The sequence below is a fragment of the Amphibalanus amphitrite genome, unplaced genomic scaffold, assembly GCF_019059575.1.
Source record: "Amphibalanus amphitrite isolate SeventyFive unplaced genomic scaffold, NRLGWU_Aamphi_draft 000461F_arrow, whole genome shotgun sequence".
In the NCBI taxonomy this organism is placed as follows: Eukaryota; Metazoa; Arthropoda; class Thecostraca; order Balanomorpha; family Balanidae; genus Amphibalanus; species Amphibalanus amphitrite.
In genome coordinates, this window is record NW_024881955.1 from 99,452 (window position 1) to 114,193 (window position 14,742).

General features: G+C 53.1%; 1 protein-coding gene across 4 annotated transcripts in view; it reads right to left on the minus strand.

The window, feature by feature from the left end:
• The window catches only part of LOC122391904 (protein eva-1 homolog C-like), a 74,619-nt gene extending 60,776 nt beyond the window's left edge, over positions 1-13,843 (minus strand). For 2 of the 4 annotated variants that reach the window (XM_043386237.1, XM_043386236.1), the window contains exon 1: positions 13,522-13,843. In XM_043386237.1, coding sequence (XP_043242172.1) covers positions 13,522-13,597 — 76 coding nt within the window. In that variant the 5' untranslated portion in view covers positions 13,598-13,843. The remainder of the gene's footprint in view (positions 1-13,521) is intronic. The other 2 variants (XM_043386234.1, XM_043386232.1) reach the window with 2 other exon arrangements.
• Positions 13,844-14,742: the final 899 nt, after the last annotated feature.

Here is a 14,742-nt window from a genome sequence, read left to right on the forward strand (position 1 = left end):
AATTTAAGGTAGCCACACCAACCAATTTAGGAAAAAATGCATCACAAATCACCTAAACCACTCACCAAGGACAAAACTGTCATGGCGGCGTCCGCTGCTCGAGAAGAGTCGCCGGCGACTGGCCTGTGACGCGGATCTGACGTCACCAGTTGCTGGCGATTGCCCGGCCGTGGCCCGGCGATCGCCACCGACTTGCTGACGTCATACCTACGTCACACACGATCGTTGGCTGGCGGTCGCTGGCGGTCGCCGGCGACTGCTGCTGTCGCCGGCGACTGAAAAGTTGCTACGTGTGAAAGGGCCATTATACATTAGTGAGGGCTTATGATACCAACAAAATACCAAACACATTACGATTGAAATACCAAATACCAAGTTGGTATCGGTTTGGTATCGGTATACCAAAAAGTTGGTATCCGATTGACGTCTCTACTCGGTAGCATGACTTTCATTGATGAGGAGCCCACTCCTGCCACCGTCCAGTCATGGACATCCTTCACGGCCGGCACGGAGCGGCGCTCAACTCTGGCACTCATGCCCGCGCGGGTCGGCGACGGTGCACCTCTAATTCTGATGAGTGGGGGGACGGCCGGTTCCCAGGGGACACGATCGCGTGCAGACGAGGGGTGTGGTCCGCGCCGCCCGCCGGGCCTGTCCCCTGTATGGATCGCCCCACCCGCGGCTGTGGTTACAGCCGGAGGGAAGTCTGGCCAGCACACAATCCCGTGGCTGTGTCTGTGCCCCACTCCTGAGCCCAGTGTCAGAACAGCCCACGCATACTCCTTGTGTAATATGGCTCGCCCCCGAGCCCTGAGTCACAGCAGCCCGCTCCGGGAATCCATAGTCATTGCAGCACCGTCCCGGAATTCTCAGCCACTGCGACCCGTCCCGGGACTCCGCACTTCCTGCGACTGAGGCCAAACCTCGGAGATCCCAGAAACTAGCAACCTTCGCCTCCAGATTTCTGTCACTGCAAGCAACCCCGTTTACGCAACACCCCACTACTTGTCTGTAGTGATTGCAACCTACAATCCAATGACAATTTCATTGTTATATTGTTATCGTGCTTGTCGTTGCCGTTTGTTCACAACGACGAGGATTTGACAACGCTGAGATCCGTGGGCAGAATGGCACGTCGAGCGGAAATCGAACGTGATTCGAGCCTCGTGGGCGTCCATCTCCTGTCACTAGCTCCAGGCTGCATGGCAACGATCTCCGGATCCCGCCGGCTGAACGAAGAAGCCGCTGAGGTTTCCGATAGTGGGGTTCCGTCGAATCTGGTAATGTCTGTCCTGCATTAGAAATGCTGCGCTCATCGAGTCTGGCGCCTTCGACGAAATCAGATTGATTGGAATTGCAGAGCCAGCCTGTATTTGTTTTTCATTGTGCATTTTGATCACTTCGTGTTAGCATTGTGATATATTACGATGTTTGGTGCAATTGAAAATCAGTGAAAACTGGCGAAACCACGATCAAGTCAACTTGGGCGCCAATATGGAAACTACTCATGAGACAGTACCTACGTATCCATGAAACGGAGGATGTTTCGGGCAATAGTTCGATACGTTCACAGCAAAACATTTCAGTTGCTACCGATTATGCTCTTTGAACATATTGTGCAATGCATCACTCAGCTATTGATTTATTCCAGTTTCCGCATTCGCCGCCACTACAAGTCAGGACGGTTGATGATTTACGCTGTGATTTATCGGTCTGAGCTATTTTACGACACATCAAAGGTTCGATAAATGCACTAGGGGATGATAATGCTCGGCTTCTTGACAAGCGTCCTTACGCTATCATCAGGCCGTTCGCGTTGGCATGGCTTTGCATGACTTCGCGGAATATCTCGTAACATCAGCCTGCGATGCAGCCCTATGACCAGCCGTTGGGCGGCTCAGCTCACAAATGAGTCCTTATCGCTGCCGGGCGTACCTATGATAATGGACCGGTGCCAGGGCTCGGTCGTTTGTCATTGGGGACGCTCTGACAGGTGCCATCACTCAGACGGTCTCTGACGAGCTGTGAACCAGGAACTGAGCGTGCTGCAACAGCCAGTCAGCCAGCGCGGGTAGGAGACGAGTCAGTCAGTCATTCAGTCAGTCAGTCAGCCAGTCAGTCATCAGTCAGTCAGTCAGTCAGTCAGTCAGTCAGTCAGTCAGTCAGTCAGTCAGTCAGTAGTCAGTGCCGCTCTGTATTATGAAATTGTTCTGACTGCACCATCTTTGAAGCATCATCCCGCCTCTGAATTTGTCCTGGTGCTGTATTTTCCTGGAGTGTCTCGTTTATGCGACATTACTGAGCGATAGTGTCACACGGATGTTGGTTTTCATCTCCCCGATGAGTTGCAGGCGAATCCGTATGCATACAGAACAGGACAGCGGCCTGTAGGGAGAGGTGGGCTGCTTCCTCCGGTCCCGGCGGGCGCACGGTCCGTGACCAAGGGCCGAGAACAGAACTGCAGGTTATGCATGGCCTGGGCGAGTGGCTGGCCGGTCGCCGCGGCATCATCTGCGGCGACATGGGACGGGGACCGCTCAGAGCACCATTAGGTACCCCACGCCCGCAGGTCACTGCGCCGACCCAGGCACCCGGCAGTGGCCTCAGCTTCCCCGCAGAGACGACATTAAGCATTCCGGGGAGACGGCGCCCAGCGCAGAGCAGCGGGGACGCCACTTCCGCGCGGCCTCGCAGCAGCTCGGATTACCTCCCACCACTGCTGTCACGTATGTAGACACAGCGGCACCTTATGCGGCTGAGGACTGGACCACCGGACAGTCGAGCTGCTGGACCATCTGTCAGCCAGACAGTGGGACCGCGGACCAGTGGACCAGCGGACCAGCGGACCAGCGGGCCGGCAGATCATCTGAGGACGCCGGAGACAGCGGCCACTCCCATGAGATGGGCGTCCTTATGGTAATGTGATGGTCGCGCGCCACTCGACACCACTACCGCCGCGCCGGCACACGGCACCTTACGTGAGCGGTGTAATCATCGCGTCAGCGTGGGACGGACCATGCCACAGGTGCGACGGGGCGTCGGCGCTCACGGCATGGTAATGATGTTATCGGGAACATTGAGCACATCGGTCCTTGCATAAATAATTCATCATTGCGCCTTGTGAAGGTAATACGTTTATGAAGTAAGGACAAATGACAGGCATCATTTGCAGGTATGATTCTGTCCATGCGATAAGAACACATCGAGTCTGTTAGACTAGGCAATGCGTTTATGAGGCTGGAGGTACATGCTAATAGTAAGCATGAAATACATTGTAGTGTGTAGATCTTGACATAGAACACATCGAATCCCCCGCGCACAGGTCGTGCCGGTTCATATCAATGTCAGTGCGCGGCGCGGTGATTCCGTATGCGGATCGGCGCCGGTGGGGCTGACGAGTCTCGACTGGGACTATCTCCGTGTCGTGCCGGGGACTGTTTGCCGTTTGATCTGCCCGCACCGCCCGGCGAGCCAGACGAGAACCACCTCAGGACATCGGCCCCGGTGCCGAGCCGGCCCCGGGGAGCCGCCATCGGCCCCGTGCGTGTCTTCTGCAGCCCAGTCCTGTTTGGATAGCCCGACAACACGGAACGCTGCCTCCCTAGTTCGTCGGGAGGCTTACGCGGAATAATAAACAGCAGCTATGGATACACGGGGTGCGAGTTGGCCTGCTTATGGAGCAGTTACGGCGGCTCAGGGGAGTCATCTGGGCGGGAGGGTTGAGTGAGCAGCTGGACGCCAGATTTTGAAACGAGACGGGGATCGAGCGATAGAGCAACAGGCAACAGACGACGTCGTGATGGCGGCGTCAGCTGAGCACAGGCCGTCATCAACGTCATCTGTCAGAAGTAGTCACATCCGTCACTCGGGTTCAATATTCTGCAGAACTGTCGGGCCGACGGAGCCGATCGCCGACCCGTCATCACCGCACCGGTCATCACTGCGCTGTCGTTTCCACCATCGCGCGCCGGCAGCACCATCCACTATCGGTCAGCAACACGTTCATCAGCACCATCCAAGCATCACTGATCGAGAGACTCGGTCCGATACCGGTCCCCGGGAGGCCGTGTGACCCCCGGGCGGGCTCGGCACGACCATCTGCAGGCATGATAGCCTGCCGACGGCCGTGCGCCGGCTCCGAGCGGCCGTCTGAGGCGGCCGGGCGCACCCCGGGGAGCTCCGACCACGGCCCGCTACGGCCGCTACGGCCCGCCACGCCCGTCCCGCGGGCCGGGCCCGAGCGCTGATCACCACGACTGTCGATAGCGCCACTAATGACCAATACCAATGGTGCCGGAATGAGGAGAGACGATGGCGATGATGAAAGTCTCGCCTCCGCCCATCCGGGGGCGCTGCGCATTGCTGCATCGGACGGACGGCCGGACGGACGGACGGATAGGCGGACAGACGGACGGACGGACAAACGGACGGACGGACAGACGGACAGACGGACCGAAAATTAGACACACGTACTCCCCGAAGGAAAGAAAGACGGGCAACGCGTCAGACAGACGGACAGACAGGAGCGTGTGCGGTCGGCGCACCGGGACTCTCTATTAGCCAGGTAATGTGAAACGTTCCGGGGACTGACTCCGTTTTCGTTTCATTTATTCAGCGTGTCTGCATATGCGGGCAAAGCTTCCCGTCCGTTTTGATCTGAAGCGGCGTATTCATAAGATCTCTTGAGTATACTCACGTTAGCTTAATGCTCTAAGCGATGAGCAGTTTCCATCTGCAGTGTAGTCCTGTAGCATATGCATGACAAAGCGGCGCCTCCGGCCAGTGGGTGGAATCGCGTTACGGGTGCGCCGCGACGGTGCAGGGTTCACCGAGATGCCTCTAATAGCCGGCGGCGGCAGGGGCGTCCCTCCGTCCCGGGAGGGCCGCCTCCCGCCGGGTTCACACCGGCACAATCAGCATATGTGCCGAGCGCAGTGTTTGATCAGAGCGCCGCGACAGTGCGTCGCAGCACGGCTCGGGCCTTCCGAGAACGCCAGTCCGGCCCCGCGCCGTGTGATGTGCGGCGTGCAGGCCCACAGTGCACAATGCACATATCCAGTGGAGGTAGACGGAGAGGGAGAGAGGTGCAGGAGTACGAGAAACGAGAGCCGCGCACAGCGAGATTGCTAGAAAACGGCCGGTCCAACAGCTGCTTAGGAATGAGCTGACGACCTACTAGAGTATATAAATTTGAATAATGAAAAGTCATTTCCATGTTGAGCAACAGGGCTAACCCGAATCGGGGCGACGCTTGTAGTTTTATGAAAATACTTCTCCACCCTTTGTCGCGTGCAATGTTCGGTATTTTCCTAATTGATTCCGCATTACAAAGCCGGACTGACATTTTATGAGAGCGCTCTCTCTCTCACGCTCACGCTCTCTCTCTCTCTCTCTCTCTCTCTCTCTCTCTCTCTCTCTCTCTCTCTCTCTCTCTCTCTCTCTCTCTCTCTCTCTCTCTCTCTCTCTCTCTCTCTTTCTCTCTCTCTCCTTCTCTCTATCCCTGTCCCTTACAGTCCCTCACCTGGCTGACCACATCCTCGCAGGCCCCACGACTCCCGCTTGGTAGCGGAACTGGTCACTGGGCAGCCTTCCTGCTGCTGCACCCCTTCCCCTCCCCGTCTGGTCAATCGCGGAAGGATGACCAACAGTTTCTGCAGATCGGCCGGTAGGTAGAGTGCCCCCCCCCCCCCCCCCCAGGACCCTGACCGAGTTGGCACCGGCCAGCGCCGGCCCCGGCGCCCCGGGATGTCGTGCATTAGAGACGACAGCCGACGTGATGCCCGTGCATGACACGCGATTATGGCACCATTAGAATGCACCTAATGCATGCCATCGACGGCGGCTGTCTGAGCAGCGGGAAATGAACAGCGTCTGTCTGATGAATAATAACCAGACGCCGACTATGGTAAATATTGCAAATGTGAAAGCCACTCAGTGAAATCAGTCAATAGGAAACAAGCAGATCGAACGATTTACGGAGCGTGAGCTAGTTCATGAATATCAGGGATGGTACCGCTGCATTTCGTACGTCACTTACTGCCAACGACGTAAGTAATGTGATGGAAAACAAGGAATAAAAATGGCTTGGTTCCCGAGACACATTATTCGAATCTGTTCGCCACACAGGTTTTCATATTCCGCGCAAACAGATAATGTTTTTGCGCAATTTTTACAGCGTTTGGCAGCATATTGCTGTGCTAGCTATGAAACCTTGCCTGGTGCAAAGTGCACCCAGGAATTTGCAATGCCAGCGTGGATCCGAATATTGAATCGGTGATCTCAGTATCGAGTGGATAGATCTCTTCACGAAACTGGAGGGCCTGACCCTATCTAGATCCATTGAAAAAAATAAAATAATAGTGTTACTTCTGTGATGTCATAAATGTGACGACAGACAAAGCATACTGGCGGATGCACGCAAAGCCAAATGTCTAACAGCCGACGATACGGGATCAACCGTATCCGGTTATACATAACCTTCCGAATCAGCCCCCATTATATCCGCCTTATCCCAGATGACGGGAATGGGGTCCACCAAATCCGACGCTTAGACGGTCGGCTAGATCCGACGCCAACTTCCTCTCTGCGCCGGTTAGAAATAAGTCAACATATGTCAAATTCCGGCGGCGGTGTATCTGAACTACCATCCAGTGGGCCATTTATAAAATGCGGAGATAGAAAGTTGGCGGAATTGGCTCATTTCGGTCCGGCCGGGCGTCTGAACGCCCGGGGAGCTGAGAGGACGACACGCCGGCCACCGCAGCCGGACAAAAATTACGACGAAGCCTGTCGCGCATTATCTTCAGATTGGGGAGATGGCAGCGGCGGCAGCTGCACGGCGGCGGCAACAGCAACAGCGGTAGCAGCCGCGGTGGCAACTTAGGGACAACGGCGAAAATGGCAGCTATATCAGATCAGGGGTCAGCACGGACAGCACCACCAGTAAGAGAATTTACCGATAGCCACCCATGGTCAGGAAGATCGTAAAGACGCAAAAGACAGTCTAAGGTCGTCCGTGAAGACGCAGAGACCAGTGGCATCCCTGTCAGAGAGACGGGTGACTCTCAGTGATGTCGCATCAGACAGTGACGGGTGACGTCCAGTGACGCCGTCCCGAGCAGTGACAGGACGTCACTGCAGGCCGACGTCGGTCGGTTCCAGCGGCCGGAGACACAAGTCGCCGAGTGATTGACGGATGGCCGGGCCGGAGTCAGATACAAAGCCCGGACAGAGCTGGGCCTCAGTGAACAGCCGCCCCGCCGAGCTCTGACGGCAAGGAATTGTTTGGAGGAGCTGTCTTCAGTTATCATCATGTGTTGGAAATAGTTTTAGGGAGAGATTCTGAAGAGCTGTTTAAAAAGATACCCAGTGGGATGTTGGCAGCTTAATTGATGTCAAACAGAACTGAAGTCATTAAAGCAGAGTTCTGATGCGGCCTTGAGAAGTTCTCGGACACGTAGCACATTCCACTGTGACTTGACGGTGATACTGATCTACAGCTTTTATTATCTAGCAGGAATTGGAATCATTGATTGGATGCTGTCTCTTGATTTCAATTTAAATCAGCTATAGATACCTAAGCATTGAATGTCACGACAGTAGGCATACTCAGTGAGTGATCACGATGAAAGCAATGGTATGCACCAGTCCTCAAATGAGTCAAAAGTCAAAACCATTTTAAGTACCAATATAATTTCGAGCCGTTACCTGCTTACAAAATTGCAACCAGACCGCTTGCTATATTCTATTAATTTGTATAACATTTCTGGATCATCGGTGTTACCCGATATAAAAAAAAAAATGTTAGGTTTCAATGCATTTTCGATGAAGCCAAGCACTATGTCATCATTTCCCTTACAACCATCAACGAGCTTATGACGCTAGCAATATCATGCACGATGCCTGTTTATTTGTCTTCGATCACCGCAAGGACAGCGCTCTGTCGCTGCCGGCCAATGGAGTGAAGAGGGCAGAGGGTGGGGCGCAGCGCCTCGTTGCGGCACCTCGGCGCGGCGCTGCACGCGCCATCGCGCGTCATCAGCGCCGATGACGGCCGGCGTCGGCGCCAGATGGCGGCTGTGAGCTGTCATCGCAGCCCGCGTCCGGAGAGCCGACACATACGGCGCGGCCCCAACTAATATGGCGCAATTACAGCCGGGAGCTGGCGGTCATTGAAGGGACGCTGGCCGACGACGCGGGGCGGGGCAGGGGGCCAGGAGTATATCCCTGGACCAATGGCACAGCATGGCAGGACCACTGAGGCAGCATCAGACCTATTTCTTCTAAGGTCATCTCGTACCTTGCAGTCCCATCTGTTATCGTTCCATCCTCCCCCCCCCCCCCATATACAATTCTCAACGGAATTCCGTGCCATTCCCGATACTATCGACTCGTTCTGTCTTGCGCCATTCATCCACGGTGAGCGGCCCATTCATCGGCCGTCTCCTGCGAGACGTTCGATCACCTTCACACCGCTGCAGACGCCTCGACTCTGCACTGAGCCCCTCGGTCCGGCGACGGCTCGTACGCGGTTCTCGGTCCCCAGCAGCAGCAACAGCGCAGAGCGGCGTCCGTACAGATGGATTGCCGCCGCCGCCGCCCCCGCCGCCGCCGCCGCCCCCGCCCAGCCGACGGGTGTCGCCGCTCGAGCCGCCGCCAAGTGTGGAGCGCATTGTGTCGGCTGTCCGGCCGAGTGAGAGAGAAGAGAGGCCCCGGGACGGACGACACTCGACGCTGGGTACAGCGAACTGCCGAGGCCGAGGACTCGGTGAGGAAGAGGGGACGGGCGAGAGTGAGAGAAGATGAACGAGTGGTGAGAAGAGAAAGCTGAGAGCTTGAGCGAATGAGGCAGAAGAAGCAGTGATAAAGACAGATTGGTATGAAGGAAGGAAGGAACACAGGAGGTATAGTTCCCATAGTGGGAACACAAGAGGTAACAGAATGAAACACTCATCAGAAAACGTTCTTATCTAACCTCACTTGTATGATTGAAGAGACGAATGGGGTATAGTGCAGTAAGACCACGAGCAGCACCTGCCCATCGCGAGCAGTTCTTCGGAAGATATAGGACAACTAACGGGCTTTCAAACTACTTCGCATCCATGTAGCAACGATACTGTTGCAGCTCCAAACTATTATCGTTGGAAGCCAATGGCAAGCGCGATAGTGAATCTAACTGGGCTGTCACCGTCAGTCGTCTCAGAAATCCAGTCAGTTCTTCCATCCGAGCTAATGGGGTGTGCTGTGATGATAGTCACGACACCAGTATCAGGCTAGTTTGTCTCTCTCCTTTACACACAGTAGCAAATTTACTATCGGTGCTATGAGCTAAGAGCAGGATCAGTAAGATTAGAGGGTAGCTGTCAAACCGCCACATGCATGTCAAAAATATCTAAGAATGACAGGCGAAAATATCTGCGACGGAAGTTATTGGCGTCAAGACTGTTGTACTTGTAAGTTGCAGGTACACTGTTCGTGGGAGTTGCATTCTCTCTGCCAATAATAATCGCTTTCACCACAATATCCCAAGAATTGTTAGGTATCCACATTTTATTTGTTATGCAATGCCATGTTATGCAAACTACATCACACAGCATTCCCTGAAAAACACTGCTGAGAGGATAGGCGAATTGGCTCCACTTTCCGATACAGTCGTCCGCCCCTGACGGCCGCAGGGGAGGGAAGGGAGGGGCTCTCCCGCCAGCTATATCGGTAACGCTCGAGACGCGCCGAGCGGAACAGATCGGGACCAGTGAAGCTGCAGAACGCCTCCACCCATTATAGACCGCTGCCGCTGCCCGAAAAGAGGCTTCGTCTGCGCCAAACAATTCACGGTACGGGACGGTGGCCAGGCTGCACGTTCCTGGAAACGGTCCGGAGCAGGTCGAGTTTCAGCCATGCCCATTACATTCGTGTGGGCAGCATGATAAATTTAGATACCTTTGATTAGAAGACCGTTAGGAGTCTGCCTTCTGCAGCATGATGCAAATAGAACGCTGGTCAGAACTTTTTAAGCAGAACAACCCAGCCCTGGCTTGCAATGTTGTTTTATCGGTTGCTAACAGATCAGAATGGTGTTCTAGTTGGCGTTTTTCGTATCAATAGTAGAGCAACAGTCGTCTCAGCCAAGGCCATATAAGTTATATCAGCCTATGTGTTCGGAAAAAAGATTGAGAGGTTTAATACAAAGTGAATACAGCGGGGAAAAGGTTTTGCTGCATGGTTGGAGGGGTGCCATTTATTATTTAACAAAAAATAAGCACAAAAGCAGGGCCAGCATTACTATTCTGTAGCGGCATTACCAAGATTTAGATCGCCCTCGCTTCTAGCAAACGTTTTAGAGCCATGCCATTTTCCAAAGCCGATTGTCGCGTACCTGCTCCGATAGCGCCATTTTGCCTATAGCGGTCTCTCTGTTTGATGCTATAAGTAAATACACACATCTACTTTTCAAACAACGCACCCTTCAAAGAAGAAGCGGGGTATTGTAAACTGTAGGTACTGTTTTTAATAACAATGGAATCAATTAGTTTAGGAAACGCACTAAAGAAGAGTCGCGCTATCTAATCAAGCTTTTGTGCTCGATGGTAAGTAGAAGCAATATTTCTCATCATTACGGTCAGTTTGTTTTTAGTTAGCATCGAAATTGATTTGCCTACTTACAGCACTGACTCCAACTATTTACACTATTACACTGTACTTGATGCGCGATTCAGTGAATGGTACTAAACGAATAACTAAAGGACAGCGACAGAGTCACTGTAATTGTTAACCATACCTACAGACCGCACGCGGCCGACCGACCCGGCGCTTTATGGTACAGAGGCGATGGGAATAACCGACGGCGACGGCGACCCGCCACCTGTCCGACACATGGTTTCCTGTCGGCAGCAGCAGGAGACGCTCTGAGGTGGTAGGGGTAGGGTTGGACTGTAAATGGATCAAACGCTGCTGTGGTGAGAGTTGTAAAGCATAACAAATACCTAATTGTGGTGATATATGCTGCAGGGTTCTCACGCATTTACTGGATAAAGGAGGCAGAAATTTGTACATTTCGTAGCTCCCTGGAACATTTTTTGATTTAGTTGAGCTCCAAGGACTAAATGAGATAACAAAACTCCGTGGCGGCTACAAGCATATTTTGTTTCTGTATTTCCAAATAGTCAGGCAATTTTGGATTGGTAGCCGTGTTTACGTGTCCAATGCCTGCCCCGCTGATAAAACCGTCCTCTGAGCGCGGCAGAATGCGAGTGAGACCGTCGGCGTCGACTGGTTACGAGAGCTCGGCTCCATGTGCGGCTGATATAGGGCTGCCGACGACAAACGGGTTTAATTTCTGTCAGCGGCGCGGCGGTCGAGAACGAACGGTTCCCTGTACCGGGAGGTCGCGCCGCGCGGAAAACACTGCACGAGCTGCTCAAGGAGCCGACGCCGGGGGCGTTATTACGGACCTGGAGGGGGCAGTTTGGGAAACAAGACAGCATTGCCAGCAGCTGGACTGTGGACACAGCACGCAGGCACAGGGAAGTACCGACAATGCAGTGATCAAATCGAACATAACTGATAGGCACGGGACAGTACTGACAAAGTTTGGCACTGACAGTCATGGGACAGTATTGACCGTCACACGCAACGCTGATGCCACATGACAGTAATCGTCACATTTCACACACAAAGTTTGTTTCAAACTTCCAAAAGTATGCGCCTGGAAACATAAACGATAGTGACTTGTCGCAGATTATATCATGATCGATGCATTTGTTTGAGCATGATATCCTCAGCTTCATAGCGAACCACGTTTCCAGTCAAACTATTGTTGGCGTCCGTGACTCCTGACAAAGGGAGTCTCAACACAACCCCCACTCAGGTCGTCCCGGATATCCGACGGACCCCCCCCCCCCCAGACACCCCCTGCATCGGTCGGTCGGTCGTTCGGCCCAAATGGCGCTCTCAGCTCCGTCCGATGACCTCAATGACCCCGCGCCGTGACATGCGTCCTCAGGTCACGCTTCCAGGGAAGAGCAACGTAATTAGTTCAGATACGCTGCCATAAAAACAATATCTTGCGATATTGGATTACATTGAACGGGCGTGCGAAAAAAAAAAAACTCGTGAATGCAATCGTCTTCCAGCGACTATGAGCGCTCATGTTTCCAATTTAGGATAAACAAAGCTTGCGTATTTGTGGGCGACGCTGTTCGATACGCGGGAGGCCGGGCCTGAGGGACCTCCCTGGAAGTAACAGGCCGTTCTGATGACTCATACTCACGACTGGGGGCACTGTGAGGACGACATGGAACGCGCTGCCGGGTTTGGTCCTGATCGGTCGCATGCAAATGTGGTTATGAAGGAAGTGATAGAAAAGAAGAGAGAGAGAGAGAGAGAGAGAGAGAGAGAGAGAGAGAGAGAGAGAGAGAGAGAGAGAGAGAGAGAGAGAGAGAGAGAGAGAGAGAGAGAGAGAGAGAGAGAGAGAGAGAGAGAGAGAGAGAGAGAGAGATAGAGAGAGAGAGAGAGAGAGAGAGAAAGAGAGAAAGAGAGAGAGAGAGAGAGAGAGAGAGTCAAAAGACAGGGGGTGAGGAGAGAGGGAGAGAGAGGAAGAGATAGAGAGCAGGTGTAGGTGCCGTGCACGCGGTCAGTTACGACCGGCTATAAACCTACTCTCCATTCAGCTCCATTCAGGTGGAGGAAGGCTCTATTCTCCTAGCGGGCCGGTCGTCAGCTGGCGGTTGGACGGGTTCGGTGTCGGCTCTTTCTGCCCGTCAGCCGCAGGCGGGATTACGAACATACCATACACCCACACATACACTACCCACGCCCCCACGTGGCCGTCGTATAGAGCGAGAGAGACGAGGACTGAGGAGAGAATGGACAGGAGAGTATGCATGACTGGGCGTCTGCCTTTTGCAGCGAGGTGCTCAGAGTACAATTATCCAACAGTCAACGTGCTTATGGAAATGTATACTTTTGGCTAAATCAATGAGAGTTCTAGTTTTGTTTCATCAACTTTATAATATTGTATCAAAATTACCTAAAAGTTAAAGAAATGCTTATATCTATTGCATGAACATAGCTGAAGCAAAATGCTCTTAATAACGTCTTAAATGCCAGAGCAGCGTCAGCAATAATCAGGCGTTCCGTCAATTAGCTAACATTTATTTCACTAACTAACTAAACGCCTCGGTTGTTGCTTGTTATTGTTTATCAATCAAAGTTGTAGCTATCTAAAGTCCTAAATAACACCATAAACATAGCCAACTGAGACGTTATTTTCATTCAATTTTCTGATTGGATTTAGCGTGATGATTGCTGCGGAGGGTCGCCGATTGAGTTTCTCTGAAGCGCAGGCCTTATCTGCCCCGACCTGTCACCGCAGCCGGAGCGGCCGGGCCGCGGCGGCACCCAAACACCGTCACTCGACCCGCAACATTGTGATGCAAATGGCACAACTTGGCCGCAGCGCGACCACAACTCCGTCGGCTCGGCGCGGGCAGGGAGTCGGGTAAGCAAGCTGTTGCAACTTACCTAATGTGTTGGCGAGCGTAACAGCCGGTAGCAGCAGGAGCAGCAGAACCTGGGCAGAGCCGAGAGTGCGCTTCATCGTGAGTCCCCAGCGGTGACGGACCCACGGCGAACTCTCCGGCACTCCACTTCAAAGAGTGCCGACGTACGGAGTGACCGTCCTGTCAGACCCAGTCACCAGCCGAGCTGCAGTTGCAGTCCCTGCACTCGACTCGCAGCGGCTGAGCCGCAGTTCTCTCGCACCAGCAAACAAACAACCTCAGTTCCCTGCGGGCAGGACGCCTCCCCATTCGACCCACCCCGACGACCGACCGCCCGGCACTGCAAGTCCCGGCGCCCGCCGCCGCCGCCGCTGCCGCCCCCGCGGCGACCGCCAGGGGGCTGCGCCGTACCGCCGCGTGCAGGAGAGGAAGCTGCAGAGTGACTACCGCACGATACAGTCGTGTGGGGACGGACTGGAGTGGGGACTGAGCCAGGCGAGGTATCGATGCCATCAGCCTTTTCACGGAACACTGACAGCTTCGATTCTGGTGATTGATTTACATAGTTCAGCTCTTTGGTTTCAAATCAACTGTATTTCAAGCTGCAACGCTTCAAATCAGCAAGTGGGCATGTATATTCTAACCGTTTACTACCATTTACTTTTTCACTTTGAGTGATGGTTTAGTTCACCCATGCCTTGCTAGAGTGCGACTATTGCAGCAAATTTGGTAAAAACGAGCTTAGATAATCACAGACACAAATGATCCCACTGAATGTTACCGTAAAATGGTTGGGACTCAGGGAGCAAGAACATCAGAAATATGCGTGAATTATTGCATATAGCGCAGTATGATCTCAGGCACGTGTCCGCTGTCTGGCACAGAATGGCCGGGCTGGGAAAACTGTGCCGTAAAGAAACAATTCCGTTTAATTTCACACAAATACAGGGTGATCCAAAAAATTTGGAACCCCCTAACTTAAAATGTCTATAAGTCCAAAAGCATTCATTTTATTGACAAATTGCAAACACCATTAGAAAGAGCATTAAATTCTCTATAAAATCAAGTCAAGTTGGTGCATGTATGATGTAAAGTATTGACACACTGTTAGGTTTCGGAATGAGCGTCAGAAAACTGAGTGAAACGAAATCACCAATTGTTAACAATACACTGAAATCCGTTAGCACTCCATCTGTTGTTTTTTACGAATAATACCACATCCACATTCAATTTTATTACATAA